The sequence below is a fragment of the Trichomycterus rosablanca genome, chromosome 6, assembly GCF_030014385.1.
Source record: "Trichomycterus rosablanca isolate fTriRos1 chromosome 6, fTriRos1.hap1, whole genome shotgun sequence".
NCBI classification, from domain to species: domain Eukaryota; kingdom Metazoa; phylum Chordata; class Actinopteri; order Siluriformes; family Trichomycteridae; genus Trichomycterus; species Trichomycterus rosablanca.
Genome location: NC_085993.1, coordinates 14,122,919 through 14,145,228, shown reverse-complemented (window position 1 = coordinate 14,145,228; position 22,310 = coordinate 14,122,919). Strand labels below are relative to the sequence as shown.

General features: G+C 38.5%; 1 protein-coding gene across 1 annotated transcript in view; it reads right to left on the bottom strand.

The window, feature by feature from the left end:
• The window catches only part of gli1 (GLI family zinc finger 1), a 50,365-nt gene that overhangs the window by 4,017 nt on the left and 24,038 nt on the right, over positions 1–22,310 (bottom strand). The window contains exons 2-12 of the mRNA XM_062997463.1: positions 5,936–6,036; positions 4,274–4,473; positions 3,525–3,623; positions 3,074–3,272; positions 2,428–2,587; positions 2,238–2,342; positions 1,344–1,481; positions 1,102–1,251; positions 836–1,000; positions 509–751; positions 79–391 (exon numbers count right to left, since the gene is read on the bottom strand). Coding sequence (XP_062853533.1) covers positions 79–391; positions 509–751; positions 836–1,000; positions 1,102–1,251; positions 1,344–1,481; positions 2,238–2,342; positions 2,428–2,587; positions 3,074–3,272; positions 3,525–3,623; positions 4,274–4,473; positions 5,936–6,003 — 1,840 coding nt within the window. The 5' untranslated portion in view covers positions 6,004–6,036. The remainder of the gene's footprint in view (positions 1–78; positions 392–508; positions 752–835; positions 1,001–1,101; positions 1,252–1,343; positions 1,482–2,237; positions 2,343–2,427; positions 2,588–3,073; positions 3,273–3,524; positions 3,624–4,273; positions 4,474–5,935; positions 6,037–22,310) is intronic.

Here is a 22,310-nt window from a genome sequence, read left to right as displayed (position 1 = left end):
TAATCCCATTAAGCATAATTATTACAAGCATACACTTATAATAAAATAAAAGGCCATGGTTTACTAGATGACATTTACCTGAAAGTGCTGGTAGTTTATTTCCGGCACCCCGGCTTGGTTGGGTCTGCTTGTGGATCTGTTTAAGTTTATCAATCTTTATGTCCTCCAGCCTTTTCAGAGCTTGAGCAGACATGCCCATGCCTACGGAACCCACTCCCCCATTAGGTTCAGCCATATTGGTGCCTCCTTTATCCTCCAATGCTGTCAAGTCCTCCAGGCTACCTGCTGCATTCAGGTTCATCTCCACGCCGCTGTCGTTGTTGTTTGTGCTACCTAGCGGAGAGCGTTCACTACTGCAGGACGACTGACCACCAGGACTTGGTTGTGACTTCTTTGTAAAAGAGACACAAAGTCAAGTCAAAACAGAATGCATTTTAGTTTATAAATAATTAATAAATGTAATTAGTGACATGTAGAACTGACAGAAGAAGGAAAGAAGGTCACACACCAGTGTGTTCTCCGGAGCAAGTAGTTTGCAATCCTCCCTGGTCCTTTCCTCTTTCTCGACCAGCAGCTCTGAACCTTGACCTAAAGAGGTCAGAGCCGAACCTGGTGGTCGAGGTCCTGTGTCTCCACGATGTTTCTTTGTGATGTGAGCTTCAGGTCCATGAACTGTCTTCACATGCTTGCGCAGAGAGCTCGGGTCTGTGTACCGCTTTGTACATCCAGGGATCTTGCACACATAGGGTTTCTAAGGATAAAAAGAATGTACATTTAAGCAAGTCTAAGTTGGTGTGTATATATTAATTTGTGTGTTCAAGTGTTTGGTTTATACCTCATTCGAGTGTGTTCTGTTCTGATGTTTTGCACGGTCTGAGGCATTAGAGAAAGCCTTGTTACATCCCTCATGCTCACATACATACGGTTTCTCACCAGTGTGCGAGCGTAGGTGTGTCTTCAGGTTCTCCAGACGAGAGTATGCTTTGTTACAACCCTCAAACTGATAAAAACAACCAAACACATGGTCAAAAACATTGTTATGCCCTCGGGATGCCAAACCTTAAAGACTATAAGGAATAAAAATAAGTCAAAGACACTTACGGTGCACTTGTGAGGTTTCTCCCCAGTGTGTCTCCGCATGTGTACCACCAACATGTACTGAGCTTTAAAAGGGCGCTGTTCACGAGAACAGTCCGTCCAATGGCACACAAACTCTTTCTTCTCACCATGAATATGCTCATTATTGATGTGCTGCAGATGGAATCAGATTGAATAAATCAGGTTAACAAAGACAAATCAAATAATGAAATCTATTCAGAGGTCATCCACAAAATTTCTATTACATGCACAAGTTGTTCCTGGGTGTCAAACTCCCTGCTGCAGCTCTCCCAGTGGCAGTTGGTCTCATAGATGGCCTCGGGTTCTGGTTTCTCCTCTTTATCTAGATCATCTCTGCCTTCAAGAAGACCAAGAAGAGGATCCTACAAAACACACATATTATATTTATTATATTATATTTATTTACTATATTATAATGCTTATTTTATTTATTATATATAAGCAAACTGCTATTTAGACCAGACCTAAAATGGCATTGTATGTGCAGTTGCAAACCATTAAACCTAAACCATTAAACATTTCACTCTTTTGATGTGGTCTGGTCTTCATATTAACATTAAGAGACAAAGCTAATGCAAAGACTGTGATTTTAATGTCTTTATTTGACCATTTTGCATAAACAGTAATCGTAAGATTGCTGTTGCATCATTCAGCTTCTATAAAGCTTGGTAAAGGGATTACACTGTCCTGTAAAAGACTTTAACAAGTCTTTTGTTGTAACCCACAGGTTCTATTTTTTATTATTACCTCTATGACATTTCATGTTGTGCGTTTACTGTTATTTTTGCAGTTGATCATCTAATGACAGTAGTGACAGTAATAAAAAATCCAGTTTGTTCCTTACAGATTGATTGACTCCTGTGTTTTTAGAAATGCTTTTAGGGCATATTTACATCACACAACTCCAATCTATGACCAGATTATTACATTAATTTTTAAATGTTTAAATGATGTGCTCAGTATAAAAAAGGACTAAGAGCTACTTGAGGCAGATTAACGTTATTAGAATTTGCCTGCAAATATCCACATATCCAATATAAGATGTAAAAGGCTGTGAGAAAAAGCACTTTTATTATAAAACCTTTAAAAAGCGGTAACATTTAAATATCATGTGGTACCTGAGTTCCAGTGGAGGATGGACTGGCCACATCATCCGAATGCTCTTCTAAACTCTTCACGTTAATTCCATCCATCAGGCTACCTAAGATGGGTTCTGTCTTCAGCTAGAAAGGCACATCATAAAAGGTCAAATTCCAGGTAATTAAAAAAAAAACCAAGAAAGTACATATAAAATATATAGTGCCTTACATGTCCCTGTTTTAGAATAGGGTTAAGACGAGGGTTGTGCGGAGGCAGACGAGTTGGGGCGCCATGGCATGGAGCGGGCGAGTGACCAAGTGGTGTTCCATACATGTTCCCCTGAGGCCTGGACTGGTAGTTTGTGGAGCTTGAGTAACCCATTGAAGGACTGCAGCAACACAAAAGAGGAAAACAAAGGACGTATTACTTAATTAGATCTTTATGTTGCAGTATTTGAACATTTTAATGTAGTTTTAGTACCAGTGGCACAGTAAAGAGCCATGGTTAAAGTGTTTTACAACAGTAATGTTTACTGTATTTATCTGAAATGAGTTGTACATAAGAATGACAATTCGCTCTTTACAAAAAAGCTGTGAGGGAGCTCCTTTTCACTGACTGGTTAGGAAAAATAACAGTTAAACAAGGAGGCAAATCAAACACAAAATTAAAATTTCTTTATACTGCCCTGCACCCAGTCTTTCTAGGGAAATCATTTCCTCTCTGACTCTTTTTACTCAGCTTAAAATCTAAAAATTTTAGACTTTCTTGTTAATTGGATAGCATTGTAAAATACTTTTTATAGTGGTGTAGTTTACCTTGTAATCACTAGTGTAATCACTAAACATTTCTTCAAACATACGACAAAGCCACTTACCTTAAAGCCCCCACAGATAAGTGTCCATATGAGCTGGCGGCATTTTGCCCACAGCGTGAGTTGACAAATGCCACCAGTGAGTTGGGTGAGGTGCGAATTACAGTCTGCAGATCCACACTTGCATCAGACAGAGGTGAAATGGACAGTGCCCGCTTTTTACTCAATTTTAGTATGGAAAGAGGGGTGGAGAAACGAGAACCTGATGGATACAAACAAAATGACTAGAAAACAAGTTAAGTAAAGTTATTACCATACAGGCCAGTGAAAATTCTAGATGTCTGTGTATTTTAAAGTAACAGAAATGTTATTAAATTACATTATGTTCTCTGACTGAGCATAAATGTGACATAAAGTGTATTACTGATAAAATATCAGATGTCTTAATATTAAAATCATATACATTTTGATACTATGGTTTGTAAATAAACTGGCAATCTGAGTGCTGTCTTACCATCTCCTGCACTCATGTGCTCTGGTCCTGACTGGTTGTGGTAGTTATGATGAGCTGGCATCATGTTAGTTTGGCCACAGTAGGGAATACCACCGCCTCCTAGAAACACCAGAAAAAAACATGATGTAAAACAAATTACCGTTACTATTTACAGTGTTAGTTTTTGGTGTTTCTTTATGCAGCATTTACAAGAAACAATTTGCTGATACATAGTGACTTAGAACTTCAGAATGTTTTAGCTTTGACTGTAGTGTGCAGTAAAGTAAACTGGATCATCAGGTAAAATTGGACAGATCAAGAAGTGATCTTATATATTACTGCAGTGTTTATAATCCAATGTGATAAAATCTTGTTTTTTATTAAAAAAAAAATCACAGTTAATAGCATCATGTAATGCTATTTTCAACTACATAAATATTTAAAAATGTGTTCAGATTATATAATAATAATATAATATTATAATATAACAATAGTTTGCTGTTGAGTGTGGCTGAACTGTTGGTCAAATTTTTAAGATATCCAACACTAAAAATTATTTAGGAATTTTAATTTTAAGTAGTTTCATTATAGAACAATAGAGGAAAACAAGCCAAAACAGTCAAGCATTATGTTTATAGTTATTTCTAACTGATTAGATGATTTGGATGCATTTATTTTAGATACATTAAGATAAATTAAATCCACATTACACATTCTTGCATTAAATACATTATTTACACCTCTAAGTAACTTACTCGTGTGCCACTTACCCTCAGGTGGAGGTACGCTGCGGTGTCCCAGCATGCTGTGGGGAGGGGGAGCTTGAGGAGGTCGCATGTAGGGATCCATGCAGGCTCCAGGGTTGTAGGATGAGTTATACATTGGTCTGCTGTTTTGATACTGGCCACAAGGGGGCGCCACAGTCGCAGATGTCGCCTTAGTAAACGAGGATTTTACTGACGGAGCCAGACTGTATGACACAATGACATTTAGAATCAGAAATACACACTACAATAAACTAAACTTTTCTTAATTTAAGCTCTATCACTTTAAACCATTTACATCCAATATTTAAATAATTACTGGATGACCAGATCAGTAGAAATGCAGAAGCAATTTGATAAGCACTTAAGTAGTCCACCTGTTTTCTGCTGACCTGTCAGCTAACTAACATTACCTACATGAATTACACACCTGCGTAAAATGACTACATTATAGAACATAGCTTTAATTAATTTGCTATTGAACATTGAAATTCAACCTGTTTTTCCTATTACAAAAATGTAAGATTTATTTTTCGGTAATTAAGACATTTATGTCTATCTGTGGAAAATGTGTGCTATCGGTTTGATAGATGTTAACTAGCCTAGCTAATTGCATATTCATAGATATTAAAACATAATGACAAGGTTCTAGAAGAGAGTTCAACTCTTATAAACTGAATAATTTAAATGATCGTTTCTTTACTCCAGACATGCCATTTGTGCATCAGAAGCACAGATAAAAATATATAAATAATCAGCGATTTGTCTTTTGAATTGTAATGTATATTTTTTTTATTTAATAAAAAAGTTAATATTTTTTCTCTTTTGTACATGTCTATATTTTTTATGTATTATCTTTTAAATCTATATAGCTTTTGCAATAAAACTTCGTGTTTTGGAATAGTCGAAATTTAAAATTGTTGTAATACATAGTCTTGGCCACTAGGTGGCACCTTGAACCTTTACTCATAACTAAAAAGCTTAACGGGAATTTCCAAATTTCTTTAATCCTGTCTGTTTCTCATTCATTCATCTGTACACATGATCACCCACATATATCGCTTCATGCCTTCAGTCTTTTCTTCATGCCATCTTTCGCATCACATCTTCTGCTGTAATGAGTCTCTGTAATTCTCTTAGAACATTATGTGTATTCCACAGCAGCCTAATCTTCTTGTGCTAATCCACCAAGTCCCCTTCCCCCGTTTCTGCCTCCCTTTATTTGCTGTTATTTACTGCAGCCCTCATCCTTTCATGCACTCTTTCTTTTTTCACTTCTTTCTTTTTTCACATCTTTTTAGTTCGTCTTTACTACTCTGTCACACTGGTATAGACCCGTTCCCCCTGCTAAACATTCCTCCTCTCTTTTCCGTTGGTCCCCTCTTTCTCTGCTTATTGCTGGCTGGTCAGAGGGCTGCTACTCTCCGCATGACTGACCAAACACCACTCAGGTTACCTCAGAGAACCAGAGCCAGAGTAGGCCTGATGCTGCCTCAACCTGGGTGGCATTCTGCAGGAGGAGGGAGGAGAGGGGGAAGCAGGGGTGGAGCTAGCAACAAACATCAGGACAGAGTGAACTAGACAGGCGGAGAACAACTTCAGTCATGTTTACACTGGTGCTAAAAGTTTGTACTGTACAACACTGTACGACAATGTGTGTTGCCTTACCCTTTGCTTGGTTGATCTGTAGTGTTGTAATGATACAGCCCGTGGTGTGTTTGCATGACCACTGGCATTGGGGCCAGCACTCCCGTTACTCCTGCAACACCCTGTGAGAACACAAATATTTCATTAATTAAAGTTAAGACAAATAAACCAATGATATACATTTAATCTCTTTCAAACTCTTAAAACTTTACATAACCACTTTACCCTGACAAAAGCGGCAGTGGGTCTGCTGTGAGAGATACGCTGGCGCGTGTGGCTGCCGCTTCTCCCCCTGTTAAAATTCTAAAATTTTTAAATTGTTTACTTGTGTTCCTACGGTACTACGTTTCCATGTTGCCATGATTATGTGATGGACATAGTGTTGCTTACAAACTGCACAAAGTCCACATATTGTCTTTGATCGGGTCTGAAACTGATCTGAATATTTCAGCGGTGGTGTAACGTCCTCATGCTACAAATGCTAAAGGCTACTCCTTTAAGGACGCTTCGCTGAGTGCACATTTTCCGTACTTTCTGGACAAGTATGGGAATAGCTGTCGCTGCTGGACTTTCTGCCGATTTTCTGTTCTCCTGGGCTGTGTGGCTTGTTCTGTGTTTGCTCCTCCGGCTGTTGGTCTGTGTTGGGTGCAACTTCCATCGTGGGCTCATCATGACGATAAGGTACTCACTCAGTCAACTTTATGCGCTTCAAAAAGCACACTACAAAACTCCGGACCAATTATTAATTCATCGTCATCTTGGTATCCTACGAAGACCTAAATACCTTCACCGGAGTTTGGGTCGGACTTTTGTTTACAAACAACGCACCAATATCATTCCAGTAATCTGGACGGAGCGTTACGGTGCGGTTTCCAAGGTGACGTTATGTTCAGGCAATCTGAATTGCTCTCGGAATCTACGCTACATACCAGTTGAAAACTTGCCACTGCCGAGTACCGCTATGAATGTTAAAAGTGCCCTGTTCAATGTTCGTTCTTTGAACAACAAGGCTACATTTATTGCGGATATTATCCTTGAACATAACATTGATTTATTGTGTCTGACGGAAACTTGGCAACAACCTAATGATTATTTTGCATTGAACCAAGCTATGCCAGCAAACTATCTTTTTGTAGATAAGCCTCGTGCAACTGGGCGTGGTGGAGGTCTGGCCATTGTGTATAAATCAAAGTTTAAAGTTAAAACCATTCCAGTCTCCCATACTACCTCGTTCGAGTGCCTAGCAGTACTTATCACTGCTGCTAGACCTCTACTGATTGTACTTATTTATCGTCCTCCAAAGATATCTCCTGTTTTTATTTCAGAGCTCTCTGAGTTACTCACTTTATTCTGTCCTCTTTACTCTGACTTTTTGCTTCTTGGTGACTTTAACATCCATGTTGACTCTGATAAATGCTCGTTTGCCAAAGAATTTTTAAATGTGCTCCAGTGTTTTGATTTTATCCAGAATGTGGACTTTTCTACACATAACAAGGGACACATTCTGGACATTGTTTGCTCTACTGGCATTTCTCCTACAAATGTGCACGGTATTGATTTAACTATATCTGACCATAAGGCTGTCTTTTTTGATTTTACACTACCTTGTCTTAAGCAGGGGCATCACGAGTCACGACAGATCACGTTCAGAAACATAAAAAATATCAGTTCTTCTGCCATTATGGACTTGGTCAGTCACACTGTTATACCAGACTCATCGGATCCGGTTACTCTAATGCTTTACTATGATAATACTTTTTCTTCTATTGTTGATCATCTGGCTCCTCTAAGAACTCGCACTGTTACATTTGAACATTCTGCTCCTTGGTATACACCAGAGTTGCGCAAATTAAAGGCTGCTGGACGTCAAATTGAGCGTCTTTGGAAGAGAACTGGCTTGACTGTGCATGCCCTTGCCTACAAAGATTTTGTAGTGAATTACAAGGAGGAATTAAATAAGGCTAAAACTTTTTATTATTCAAACATTATTCAGGGTGCTCATGGTAATCCAAAAGCTCTATTTTCTACTGTTAATAAGTTACTGCAACCAGTAAAAAGCTCTCCCTTCGTCCCATCAACTGAACTATGTTCTCGGTTCATGGAGTTCTTTAACCAGAAGATAGCTGCAATTCACTCTCAATTTTTATCTAGCCCTGCATCAGCTGATATTATTTGCACCCCTTTTAATGGCAGTTGTTTGTCCACTTTTAATACTGTGCAGGAAGGTTACATTTCAAATTTAATTAGGACTTCTAGAGCCACTTCATGCCAACTAGATCCGTTGCCAACATCGTGGGTGAAAGCTTGCCTTACCTCTGTTTGTCCAATTATTACTCACTGTATTAATGCGTCTCTGACTTCAGGTCTAGTTCCGGCTTCCTTGAAGCTGGCTGCTGTTACTCCAGTTCTGAAGAAAAAAGGCTTAGACCCTGACAACCTGGCCAACTACAGGCCAATTTCCAATCTTCCTTTCCTGGCGAAACTGCTAGAACGGACTGTAGCTGCACAGTTAACTGAACACATTGAATCAAATGATCTGTTTGAGGTGTTTCAGTCCGGTTTCAGGAAAAATCATAGTACTGAAACTGCACTGGTAAGGGTGGTCAATGATCTTCTTACAGCAGCCGATCAGGGGCTGGTAAATTTACTTATATTATTGGACCTTACAGCTGCATTTGATACAGTCAGCCACAAGATACTGATTACTCGGCTTTGTAACCTGATTGGCACAACTGGTACTGTTCTTGCTTGGCTCCAGTCCTACCTTACAGATAGGAAACAGTTTGTTGCAATTGGAGGCTTTAGATCTGACTCGAGCATTTTGTCACATGGTGTCCCTCAGGGTTCGGTCCTTGGCCCATTACTTTTCACATTGTATTTGCTTCCTCTTGGTGACATCATTCGGCGACATGGGCTACAATTTCATTGCTACGCTGATGATGTGCAAATATATATATGCACTAAACCTTCTGTCAGCCTACCGACGCCTGTCCTGGTGAAGTGTTTAGCTGAGGTGAGCACATGGTTGAAGGTGAACTTCCTGAGTCTCAACAGTAATAAGACAGAGGCTATATTAATTGCTTCTCCAGCCATCGTTAAGAAGATGAGTAACAGTACTGTCTCTATTCCTGATTTTAATGTTTCATCATCTACCCAGATCAAAAATCTGGGAGTCATTCTGGACTCTACCCTGTCTTTTGAACCGCACATTAAAAACATCTGCAAGACAGCCTTCTTTCACTTAAGGAATATCTCTAAGATTCGACCCTTCCTCTCCCTTCCTGCTGCTGAGGCTGTCATGCATGCTTTTGTTACATCTAGAATTGACTATTGTAATGCTGTGTTGTATGGACTCCCGGCTCGGCTGTTGAACAGGCTTCAGTATGTGCAAAACTCAGCTGCGAGGGTCTTAACTAACACCAGATCCTGGGAGCATATTACTCCTATTCTGGAACATCTTCATTGGCTCCCTGTTCAGTACCGTATCCAGTACAAGGTAATTATCTTGGTGTTTAAATCTTTGTATGGTTTTGCACCATCGTATTTAAGTAGTCTGCTCCAGACCCACTCTCCTGTACGCACTTTGCGCTCGGCCGAGCAGCATTTGCTTAGAGTTCCTAGCAGTAAACTGTGCACGGTTGGTGACAGGGCTTTTAGTGTAGCTGGGTCAAAGTTGTGGAATAGTCTGCCACTTGAGTTGCGTGCCTGTACATCATTCACTGTATTCAAGGCTCACCTAAAAACCCATTTTTTCCAGCTGGCCTATAGCTGAGTTTTATTCTCACTTTTATCTACCTTATTTTATCTACATTTTCTATTTTATCTATATTTTCTTTTATTGTCGATGTTGTATTTTATTATAATTTTATTATACATTATTTTGTTTTTATTATATGGTCTTATTGTAAAGTGACCTTGGGTGTCCTGAAAGGCGCTTGTTAAATAAAATGTTGTTGTTGTACTCATGCATAATTGTATTTATTAACTTAAATATGCGGACAGGTCAACAGTCATCACAAGGTAAACGCACATTCACACTAAGGGCAATTTTTGAAGGTCCAATGAACATGACTGCATATCTTTGGACTTGTATGAGAAAACCGGAGCACCTGGAGGAATCCCACACAGACACAGGGAGAACATACAAACTCCACACAGAAGGACCCAGACTGCCCCACCTGGGAATCAAACCCAGGACCTTCTTGTCACTTTGCCACCCAAATACTTAATCGTTTTTTATTAGAAATATCTGAGCAAAGTAACATTTGTCTTCAGTCTTAATATTAAACTTTGGTTGAATATGAATTAAAACAAGCATTTATATAAAATAAAAGAGTATATGAAAAATAAAGTGCTAATAAGTGGAATATAAGAGATCATCTTTTATAGGAGATCAAAGCTCGTATTGCATCTGTTGGTGTGAAAAAAAGATAAATACCACTGGGACATCCAAAGCATGGTAGCAGTACACACTTAAACACACACATACACACACACACCTGTCAAATTACTAGGGGGTAGAGCCGAGATTACTTTATAAGCACAAAAAGCAGTGGCTTTACATCACTGAGAGAAAGTGTGAGTGTGTATATGTGTGTGTTTATGTGATGAAACATGTGTTAATGTGTCTGTGACTGAAGGCGTGCTGTTTGGCAGGTGTGTGCCAGCAATAGTGAGGGAAAAAACAGATGATTACACGCTTAAACTGTTAAAGCACCACATATGTGACAACGTGGGTGCAGATGTACAATCCATATCTCAACAGGTTATATTCTAAACAACGATTATCACAAACTTGGTATTAAGCATATGTCTGTCACTGGGAAAGATGCTAGACTGCAGAGTGGAAAAAATTAAAGCGTGGGTGTTGGTTTTTAAATGTGTATTCTGGCTAAGATGTTAAGGGAATCTTACCAGTTGGTCTGTGTTCGCAAAGTGTGCTTTTGCAGAAGCAGCAATATCCTGTCCTACTGTAAAGGCTTAGTGCTGTATAAGAGTTTTTTTAGAAATGAATGAATAAAAAGAAAACATTCCAATAAACTTACAGTAAAAAAACTATCATGAACTGTCATTTCATCGAGAAGCTCCTGCATTTCTCAATTTCCAGTTACTGTCATTCCAGTTAGAATATCCCCTCTCTTGTAACTGCTACAACAATGAAAGGTTAAGGGCCAGCAAATGCTTCCTCAAAGACACATAAGGCCAGCCAATACCTCTTTTTATCTGCTGGTTATACCGTGTCATTGGGCAGAGATTGCCTGGTATCTTTTTATTAACAGAAAACATAGGAGTGTTATTTCTCACTCTCAGAGAGCAGCAGTTTTGGGAGTCCCAACAACAGATGAGGATGCCGTTGTTGTTGCTTAAACTTAAAAGCTCTGGATGTTTAGTTTTAAATATGGCTTTTAAAACTTGATAAACATAAACCAAATATAAGATCGGATCTGGCTATGTATTATAGATGATGCTTAATGATAGGCAGATTGAACGATTGGACCACCACTAACTAAATACCTTAAGTATTAGTAATTTTATTTTATATTTAATTGTGTGTCAGTTTGGATTTAGGCATATATGATCACATCTCTTGTAGTAAAATGAAAACTCTACAGGAAGTCATCAAAAATGTTGAGTTCCCTCCTTGAAGCCTTTCATTTCTCAAAAGGTTTTGGAACCTTAGAGGAAACATGGCTATGGAGAGTTTTTCTATATTTCTATACTTCTGAACAACAGAGAGATAGCTATACAACAAATGCTCACAAAGGTGCCCCTCCAATATTCCCCTTATACTTGCTTACTTCTCTTAACCCTGTATAGAGCTAAACAGGATTGCAAATTAATTTGACCAGAAAGCAACTCAATTAATTCTAAATGTTTTCATACAAATATTAGATTTTATTAGATTCTATTTTGGTCACGGCTGCATTATCAATTAAAATATGGCTTATGTTAAGTCTGATTATATACATATATACAATTTATATATAACTGGACATCCATAAGTATAGTCTCCTGACCAGAGTTATTTTTTCCATTACCCGTTAAACAGAATATCGAGATTTATATAAATAAGTCAGACCTCTCCTAAACTTTGTTCTTAGTTGTCTTTCATCCCTATATAATCCCTATTTGTTTTCTTAAACCTTTGTCCCAACTTATCATGCCCACTCTAAGACTATAATGTTAACAGGTAGGAACTGACCCAGAAGATATACTGCACATCACCCTGGCAGAAGAAACTCTAAAAGAAGTCGTAAGGCCGTACATACTTGTCTGAACCCCCTCCTCCCCTGTTAACTTGTTGCTCGTCTTGGAAACTCTCTCATCCCAACCCCCACTAATCCCTCCCTTTCTCCCTCGTTCTTTCCCTCCCTCCCATACTTATGGAGTTGTGTCGAGGTGGGTGTTCTGGCTGTTATGAGCTGGAAGGGATAATGGCAGCTCTAATGTAGCTTGCTGTTCCTGAGGGAGAGTAAGACAGAAAGAGGGGAAAAGGACCAGTTTGGGTTTTAGCAAACCATAGCAAGAACTGAACTTTAATCCTTTTTTCTCTCCCCAATTTTTCAACCACGATGTTTACTTTACACAATAAACTTTGTTTAAAGATTCTGCCTATGTATTTATGACCTCTACTCATCCTCTTCCCTTAGTCATTCCTTCAGCTCAAACCCAGACACTTTCCTCCACCCAATTCAAATTCTTCTGTGGCAGCGATTACCTCAACGTGAACTTGACACAGATGAAAACTCTATTGTACTCTGTTCCTTTGATGTTAACCACAAAATTTCACCTAATTCAGTTTTCAGCTTTCAAAGGATTTTGGAAACTCGGGTGAATTAGTGAAACAAACACTTGTTTATTAGGAACAGAAGCAAGCCTCAATACTGGGTTGCTTTCAGCAGGGGGATCTTCTTCATCTTTTTAGTACACATACTATGACTGATGACTGACTACTCAGAGGTGTTGTCGGTGTGTTAGAGTAAGGGAAATGTTGTGAATATCATAAAGAAAAAAAACTTAAAGATTAAAAATGCTTTACGTTTATCTGGAATACTTGATGGCAAGCATCAGTTGCCAGGGAATATTTGATTTTCTTTCAGTCAAGACACCCTTCATCCCTCTCTCTTTTTTCCTTTTTAGTTGCCCACCCTGTGCAGTGCATACCTGTGGTTTCCTGTCTACCTCCCTCTCTTTCCACCCTTTCCCTCATAGCACACCTCTCTTTAACAGCTTTCATTCTCTCTTTCTGATGGTACCTGCCTACCCACTACATGCAAGTGCTGAATTATACATAAATTTTTTAAAGGACAACAAATAAAACCTAAAGCAGTGTATGACATATAGCAGGAGATTAAAATATGTACTAAAATATTCCTTTGGACTGTGAACATATACAGTGTATCACAAAAGTGAGTACACCCCTCACATTTCTGCAGATATTTAAGTATATCTTTTCATGGGACAACACTGACAAAATGACACTTTGACACAATGAAAAGTAGTCTGTGTGCAGCTTATATAACAGTGTAAATTTATTCTTCCCTCAAAATAACTCAACATACAGCCATTAATGTCTAAACCACCGGCAACAAAAGTGAGTACACCCCTAAGAGACTACACCCCTAAATGTCCAAATTGAGCACTGCTTGTCATTTTCCCTCCAAAATGTCATGTGACTCGTTAGTGTTACTAGGTCTCAGGTGTGCATAGGGAGCAGGTGTGTTCAATTTAGTAGTACAGCTCTCACACTCTCTCATACTGGTCACTGAAAGTTCCAACATGGCACCTCATGGCAAAGAACTCTCTGAGGATCTTAAAAGACGAATTGTTGCGCTACGTGAAGATGGCCAAGGCTACAAGAAAATTGCCAACACCCTGAAACTGAGCTGCAGCACAGTGGCCAAGATCATCCAGCGTTTTAAAAGAGCAGGGTCCACTCAGAACAGACCTCACGTTGGTCGTTCAAAGAAGCTGAGTGCACGTGCTCAGCGTCACATCCAACTGCTGTCTTTGAAAGATAGGCGCAGGAGTGCTGTCAGCATTGCTGCAGAGATTGAAAAGGTGGGGGGTCAGCCTGTCAGTGCTCAGACCATACGCCGCACACTACATCAAATTGGTCTGCATGGCTGTCACCCCAGAAGGAAGCCTCTTCTGAAGTCTCTACACAAGAAAGCCCGCAAACAGTTTGCTGAAGACATGTCAACAAAGGACATGGATTACTGGAACCATGTCCTATGGTCTGATGAGACCAAGATTAATTTGTTTGGTTCAGATGGTCTCAAGCATGTTTGTCGGCAATCAGGTGAGGAGTACAAAGATAAGTGTGTCATGCCTACAGTCAAGCATGGTGGTGGGAATGCCATGGTCTGGGGCTGCATGAGTGCAGCAGGTGTTGGGGAGTTACATTTCATTGAGGGACACATGAACTCCAATATGTACTGTGAAATACTGAAGCAGAGCATGATCCCCTCCCTCCGGAAACTGGGTCGCAGGGCAGTGTTCCAGCATGATAATGACCCCAAACACACCTCTAAGACGACCACTGCTTTATTGAAGAGGCTGAGGGTAAAGGTGATGGACTGGCCAAGCATGTCTCCAGACCTAAACCCAATAGAACATCTTTGGGGCATCCTCAAGAGGAAGGTGGAGGAGCGCAAAGTCTCGAATATCCGCCAGCTCCGTGATGTCGTCATGGAGGAGTGGAAAAGCATTCCAGTGGCAACCTGTGAAGCTCTGGTAAACTCCATGCCCAGGAGAGTTAAGGCAGTTCTGGGAAATAATGGTGGCCACACAAAATATTGACACTTCAGGAACTTTCACTTAGGGGTGTACTCACTTTTGTTGCCGGTGGTTTAGACATTAATGGCTGTATATTGAGTTATTTTGAGGGAAGAATAAATTTACACTATTATATAAGCTGCACACAGACTACTTTTCATTGTGTCAAAGTGTCATTTTGTCAGTGTTGTCCCATGAAAAGATATACTTAAATATCTGCAGAAATGTAAGGGGTGTACTCACTTTTGTGATACACTGTAATTAGTCATAGCATATGATTTACCTAATTTTACGATGCTCTGTTTTTTAGTATACTGGAACAGACTTATGTAAAAGCCTAGCCTGTAGATGCCCATATAAGTATCAAGCATTCAGTAAGGTACTGTTCACTTGGTATACTCCAAGTGTACACTTGCCCTATTGTTGAGATAGATAGATGGATGGATGGATGGATACTTGGTATATTTGGTTTGGGCACCAGTAAAGTGTAGATTTGTATTGAGTGGTTTATGCTCTGCATCCATAATCGAATATCCCCCTATTGTAAGGTAACTGCAGAGAGTTTAATTGCACCATGCTGTAAACCTACCTGATTTGTAACACATCTGCACTGCTGTGTCTGAGCCACTCATACCAGCACAACACACACTAACCCAACACCACCATGTCATTGTCACTACAGTGCTGAAAATGATCCACCACCTAACTAATACCTGCTCTGTGGTGGTCCTGTGGGGGTCCTGACCATTGAAGAACAGGGTGAAAGCAGACTAAAAAGGTGTGTAGAGAAACAGATGGACTACAGTCAGTAATTGTAGAACTTTAAAGTGCTTCTATATGGTAAGTGGAGCTGATAAAATGGACAGTGAGTTCTGGAGTTATGTTCTGTTATGGCTGATCGGTGAATATCAAACCCAAATGTTAATAAGAGGACGGTAAAAGTCGAGATGGAGATATAAAGACAATGAGGGGACATGTAAATTAAAAGTGAATATATTTGACATTCAGATAAGAAGATGTAATCTTTAAATGAGTGTTGACCAAAAAATTTGTGTTCTTACTTTTACAAATACTATGGGACTATCCATAGAATATAATGAAATTGTCATTACATTGTCATGACGTCTCGTCGGTCACAATGTAGTCATCACTAAGAGCCCTGCTCTCCTCAGACAAAAACATAGCAGACTCCCATGCCTACTGGCAACCACTATGGTTCAATAAGTAAACAAATCTTTTCAATGTTGTTGAAGTTCACCTCATAACCACAAAAAAACAGAGCATCAGTTCAACAAATCACACCAAATTAACATTTATAATTGACATTATTTTTGTTGAGAGGTCATGCAGACTCTTGCACTAAAATATATAATCTGTATTTAAATATTTATTTACAACTATTTCATAACTGAATAAAAAAATTCTATGCAATGTTGCAGAAATACCCCATCTACTTTTAAGATCTTTCAACCTACTGTACAAGGTTTTTTTATGTGACCAAAATGAGCCCACACATATCTCTTTGAACATGTAGGAGAGAGGAAGTAAGGAGGGTGAGAGGAATGGAGAGATGAGGAGGAGGAGGAGGAGTGGAAAACAGCTCCACCAAAAGGCTGAGATGCACAGCTGGGATCCAGCTGTAGCCGCCAAGCCCAGAAACACATACACAGTCAAGAATAGTATTGAAACCCAGTAATAACCTCTGGATTTGCCCACAAAGATTGGGTATATGAAATAATTGTAATAATAATCTGTAGCCCAACAGTATGTGTGTATCTGTGTATGTGTGAAATATTTTGTGTACGATTACATGCGCTATAAATACTACAAGAAAGCTGAAGGGTATGTGTTGATCAGAGAACAACAGTTTAGAGAACAAGAATAAGACACAGTTTGAGGAACAAAAAGAAGAAAGCAAGTGCATGACTATTTTGGAGGAGGTAACACCGGAAAAACCACGATTTACATTTTCAGATGGGTTTTATGGCAACAGTACATGCTGAGTGTCCTCATCCACACAGACCACACACACTAACCCTGACGCAGACTGGGATCATGTTTCAGTGTAACAGGCAGGCTGACGTACAGTAGGTAATGTGTGTTTGGTCTTAATCTTTGGAATTATCAGAACAACAACAGTCTTTCTTACTGAAATCCTCCATTTTAAGTCTAGTGTTTCTTTAATTGTTCCATAGAAACTGTTCATTATCTCGACCTGCATTTTATCACTGACATTTTTTAAACCTAATTGCATCTCTGACGAATAAACAATCTATCTCCAAATCTCACTTCTTGATTTGTTTATTTTGTAATATCTAGAACTGAACTTAAGCATGACTGGCTATTTGGTTGCTTATGTATGTGTGTGTATGTTATTAGTTGTCTAAGAAAGCTTATAATTTCTACACCTACAAAAATATAACACTGCAATAACATATATTAAATGACTGTTACAATTACAAATGGCTGTATCAGTTTAGATTGTTTGTAATTAGGATGATCACATAAATTAAACACTTATCACCATGACATATTTTTGCCATGTTGTCTTGTTTATATCTTGAAATAATTTTGGGCAAGCTGTAGCATAGTGGTCAAAGTACTGGACTAGAAAGCATATGGTCGCTGGTTCAAGCCCCACCACTGCCAGGTTGCTGCTGTTGGGCCCTTGAGCAAGGCCCTTAACCCTTAATTGCTTACTGTAATGCAGTGTTTCTCAAAGTGTGGGGCGCGCCCCCCCTGGGGGGCACAGAGGCATGACATTGGGAGGTGCGTCTAACAGGCGGAGAAATGAAGCGCGGAACCAGTGTTTTAACATTGGAATCTTTTCACGGTGTACAATGAACAAACCGTGCTTTCAGGTTAGAAGTATTCATTCTGACAAAGTCTAGATCAGGGGTGCCCAATATGTCGATCGCAATCTACCAGTCGATCGCACTGTGCACGCTGGTACATCGCGCCTCATTCAAACAGGTCAACGTAGACTGACATGAAATGTGGCCACTGTTTGTTTAATTTGCAGTTTATCTGACATTCATATGAAACGCTGCAGTTAGGTGAAATAAGCCACTTAAATTACAAATATAGAAAATTTCACTGGATCCTGTAAAAACTAAATTTCTAAATTTAAAAGAATTAGATAGCATCAATTTTGAAACTTCCACATATTTGACTGCCAAATATTTGACAGCTTTTTCGGATCAACCTACTTGTGTGAATTGACCTTTTCCCACATGAAAATGATGAAGTGTAAATATCAGTCCACCCTTACTAATGAACACCTGAAAAACTGCTTGAGCATCAGCAGCTCCTGTCCAGATAAATCTGACTGGTACCATTCAGAGCAAATAATCAGAATAAGGTCAGTGTGAATTTTCAGTCACTTGCCCTGTAAAGCTAAATATCAATACAGGAACTGAAGCGCATTTAAAAAGCTTCAAAGCTTTTTTTAAAAATGATGAGGCCAACCTTAAAAAGTAGATGGTGATGACCTGTAGACTGAAACAGTAGATCTCAAGCCATGAAAGTGTGGGCACTCCTGGTCTAGATTTACTGAAGGTAAATACGGATGTGGATACAGAGGTTTTTGACAGGGATGAAAAGAAAAACAGCCACTAATACAGTGATGAGACCTGAACTCTCACAAATCACGTTTTTGGCACAGATTCAACTTTATCTTTTTTGCAAAGTGTTTGCAAAATTTATTTAATTTTTTTATATTTGAAATAGCAGACTGATTGAAGGAGCAGTTTAGTGATATGTCAAAAAGTGGTTTGATAAAGTACAACAGAAATGACTGGAATAAAGGTGAAAGGAACATTCATGATCTTTGAAGCTATTTCAACAAAGTTAAACTTGACCTATTTTTGTCAGCATTTTGTTGGGGGGGCATGAACATTTTTCATCTTCCAATGGGGGGCGTGACAGAAAAAGTTTGAGAACCACTGCTGTAATGTAAGAACCCTAATGACAAACCATTTCCGTTAATCTTCCGGTCGCCATATTTTAAGGTCTGCCCAATGCAAATGACAAGTGGCCTTAGAACTACATGCATTGCTTTCCACTATATACCACAGTTTACCTTTTTGTTTGTAACCAACATGTTGAACATTGCATAACATTTCAATATATTACCATTACTTTATCTAATTAAACAGACTTTGTCTTGCTGTGCCCTCTGTCAGAGTCTTTCATCACTTCCTTTCCTTTAACTATTTTCATTTATAGAAGCTTTACCTGCTAAAGGAAGTTTTTGAGTGCTTTGGTGCAGACCATCTTTCTGTCATCAGCAGTTTTAGGCTTTTCCTTTTTGTGATGTGAAAGATAAATGCAATTGCCAGAGGGACTACACATACAACCTGCTCATTCTACAGCAGTTTCCTTCCTCCAGACCAGTTTTTTGTTTCACTTTAGACACAAGACTTTTTAACACCACATTTTTCTCCCAAACAACGAGACCAGTAACAGCATGTCTACTGCATTAATACTTTTTCAGAGCTACCAACTTAACTCTTCACATTAGTATGAAGATGTTATGAGTCATTTCTCTCTGTAGCTGAAGCTAAGCGAGTAGACTGATGCAGTGCTCGTGTGTGGCCTCCACGGCTGCTACGCTAAGCCAGCTACACTCACTTGCACACAACATGCCAACAGATTCACACTGATCACGTTACACACACATTCATAAGCACATTCAGAGAATTCATCTGTTAGCTTAATGGCTCTCAACAAGCAACAGTGTAAAACACTTCATAACAACTTTATAAGAGTCTTTATAAATGAGGCTTGTCAGTGTTTGTAAAGCAAAATGTTTTGTATCTCCTCCTAAGGGTATATCAAAATAATTTCATATTAATCTAATTATTATGATGCAACCTCAATTCTCCCAGTGAACAAAGTTCATATTAGTCAATATCATACATCTCACACTTTTCTTATAGTTTTGCTAAATGCTGGGTACATCATGCCTCAGAGGTTGTTCTTTTTAACTATCAGTTACATCCTAAACATACAAAAAAAAAAAAAAAACCTTATATCCCAAAGTCGTTGATTTGGCAATCTGCTGACAAGATTTACAGGATCCTTTTAGTATCAATGACTTCATTTACAGGAAATCACCTACATGGCTGTCTTAAATCAGAGCCTTAATGTTAAATACTATTCACTTAGGTGTTACATATTGGAAGTTTTTTAGCCTACCTGCCATATCTTATCAACCTTCTTATGTTGGTTGCTTGCAGGATAGCAAACACTGTCACTGTATATACATATCTCTGCCAGCTAAATTACTATGAAATATGTTGCATTTTTATGTAATAATTTCTAGTAGTGTTAATATAGTTTTTCTTCTTTTGGCTGCCCCCTATACAAGGGTTGCCATAACAAATCTGGGCAGCATACCAGACTTTCCACTTTCCGACGCAACTCTCTGATCTCTAAAAACCAGCACTGAAAGTGCACTGACAACTGCCCCTCCCAATAGCTGGACACTAGCCAATCATGTCCACACGGACACAAATGTTTATAACTTACATTTGGAGTAAAAGAACATTTAAATACACATGAATGTGAGTAAAATGCTGTATTGAGGCTGCAACTGTGAATAATGCAGAGCTTAAAGATTACAGGTAAAGGTATGCAGATAATTTTATGGATTTCGAGTATGAAAGCACTATAAGTTTGACTGTGTGTGGCATGCAGTCCCGCCCTAACATCACAGATAAAGACAAAAGAAATAAGGTCTGGTTTGAAAGCTCTATATTTAAGTAACCACATTGATCTTATAGAGTAGAGCTGTGGTTCAACATTTGCTTGGTTTCTTAATTGCTGCTTTAAGGCTCCATAAATCCACACTGCAGTATTAATATGGGAAAAAAAACACACTGGTATGCTTTCTTTTATTTTCCACATCATCATCATCATCATAATCAACTTTCCACATGATTTATAATGCTAGCATAAAACAGCGTTTAAGACATTTGGCAATTCAAATCATGTTTAATCAGTCCTATTACTCACCCGTGTCAGATTTTACTCTAACATTCCAACTACTTTTTTTCAACATGGTTGGCATCTTGTCTTGTCAAAACTTAGTGGGTGGGCTAAATTACCTATGTAGTAACTTTGGGTTAAAGTGTTGTACTTAACATTATTTTAGTATGTGATGTTATTGTACTATTTTTAAATGAAGGAGTAAGGACTTGTTGGATGTTTGACTGCTCTTTATCTGGATAATCTCCAGTTACTAAACCAAATCCAAGTTCTTCATAACATATGTGACAACATTAGGTTGGTACAGCTTATATAAGTAATGATTTGTGTCTCTGTTGAATTAGCGTGGTAATCTGTACAATATACCACTTAAGTTACATTTAAGAAAACAAACGTTCAAAAACAACAACACTGAGTGCGTTTACATACACATATAGTTCCACACGATTTCTGGAAATCTGATAAAGCCGTCTGGATTTTAATCAGCCACTATTAACCAGATCTGCTTTGTTTTTCTGCTTGTCCCAAACAACTAATAACATACTTAATAGCACATCAAAATAGTAACCACATCTTTGGTGGTGTACTAATTAGTACATACTATTTAGGGTGGTAGTTTGTGGTTTAAAATGTAGCTCATATCAGCCTTTGATCAAATCTAAGAAAGCACATAGGAAGTAAGCACTTATGTGCAATTTGGAGTCATAAACTATTCACAACTAACGTTTAACAGTAAAATGACTCGCAGGCTGCTTCATTAAAGGACAATGATTACAACAAATCTATGAGTGACATGTGATTGATCAAAAAATATTAGTCTTTTTTTACAATTACAAGATACTTTGCTTCACTAATAGTTTGCTGCTGGTAAGTATGCTAACAGTGTCAGTTACACTAGTAAAAGAACTATGTTGCTATCGATACTTCCAGCAGTTAGGTGTTTATGTTAACAGCATACACTTATACCTGTAATTCAAGCAAGGCCATAAATGAATTTTGACAAACTGATAAAGTCATCTACGTATTAGCTCAGTCAACAGGGTATTCAGCAGATGTGTACTAAATTGTATGTATTATTGTATGTAACTATGTTAAAATACTACATAGTACTCTAGCATGTGATTTGGGATGCAGCATCAGTAAAAACGAAGGCAACGTCAACCATCAAGAAAAAAATTAACCGCATTTAATAACCTTCAGATAGTTCTGTTTTCCAACTGACAGACTTGTGGAGCCAGAAGTATAAGTCACGGAAGTATAAGATCACTATAAGATCACTAGTGAAAATGCTAGTTTGTAATATTCTTGAATTAAAAATAATGTTTTTTATTAAAATTTTAAACAACTACTTAAGGATCAAAGAAGATCAAAAAGCTGACTGTCATGGATTTTCCTCCACACTCACCTGACTTAAACCCCATCACGCATTAATGGGGGCTCTTAAAGACAGAGAAAGCCACGTATTCAGTAAAATCACACAATGCCCTTTGAGATATTGTGAAATCATGCTCGGATAACATGGATTATCAGATTTTGCACAAGCTTGTAGAATCCATGTCAGCTTAAGCATATGGTGTCATGTAATGTTTTTAAAGAATCAATGTTTCACTTGCTGATTATATGCTGT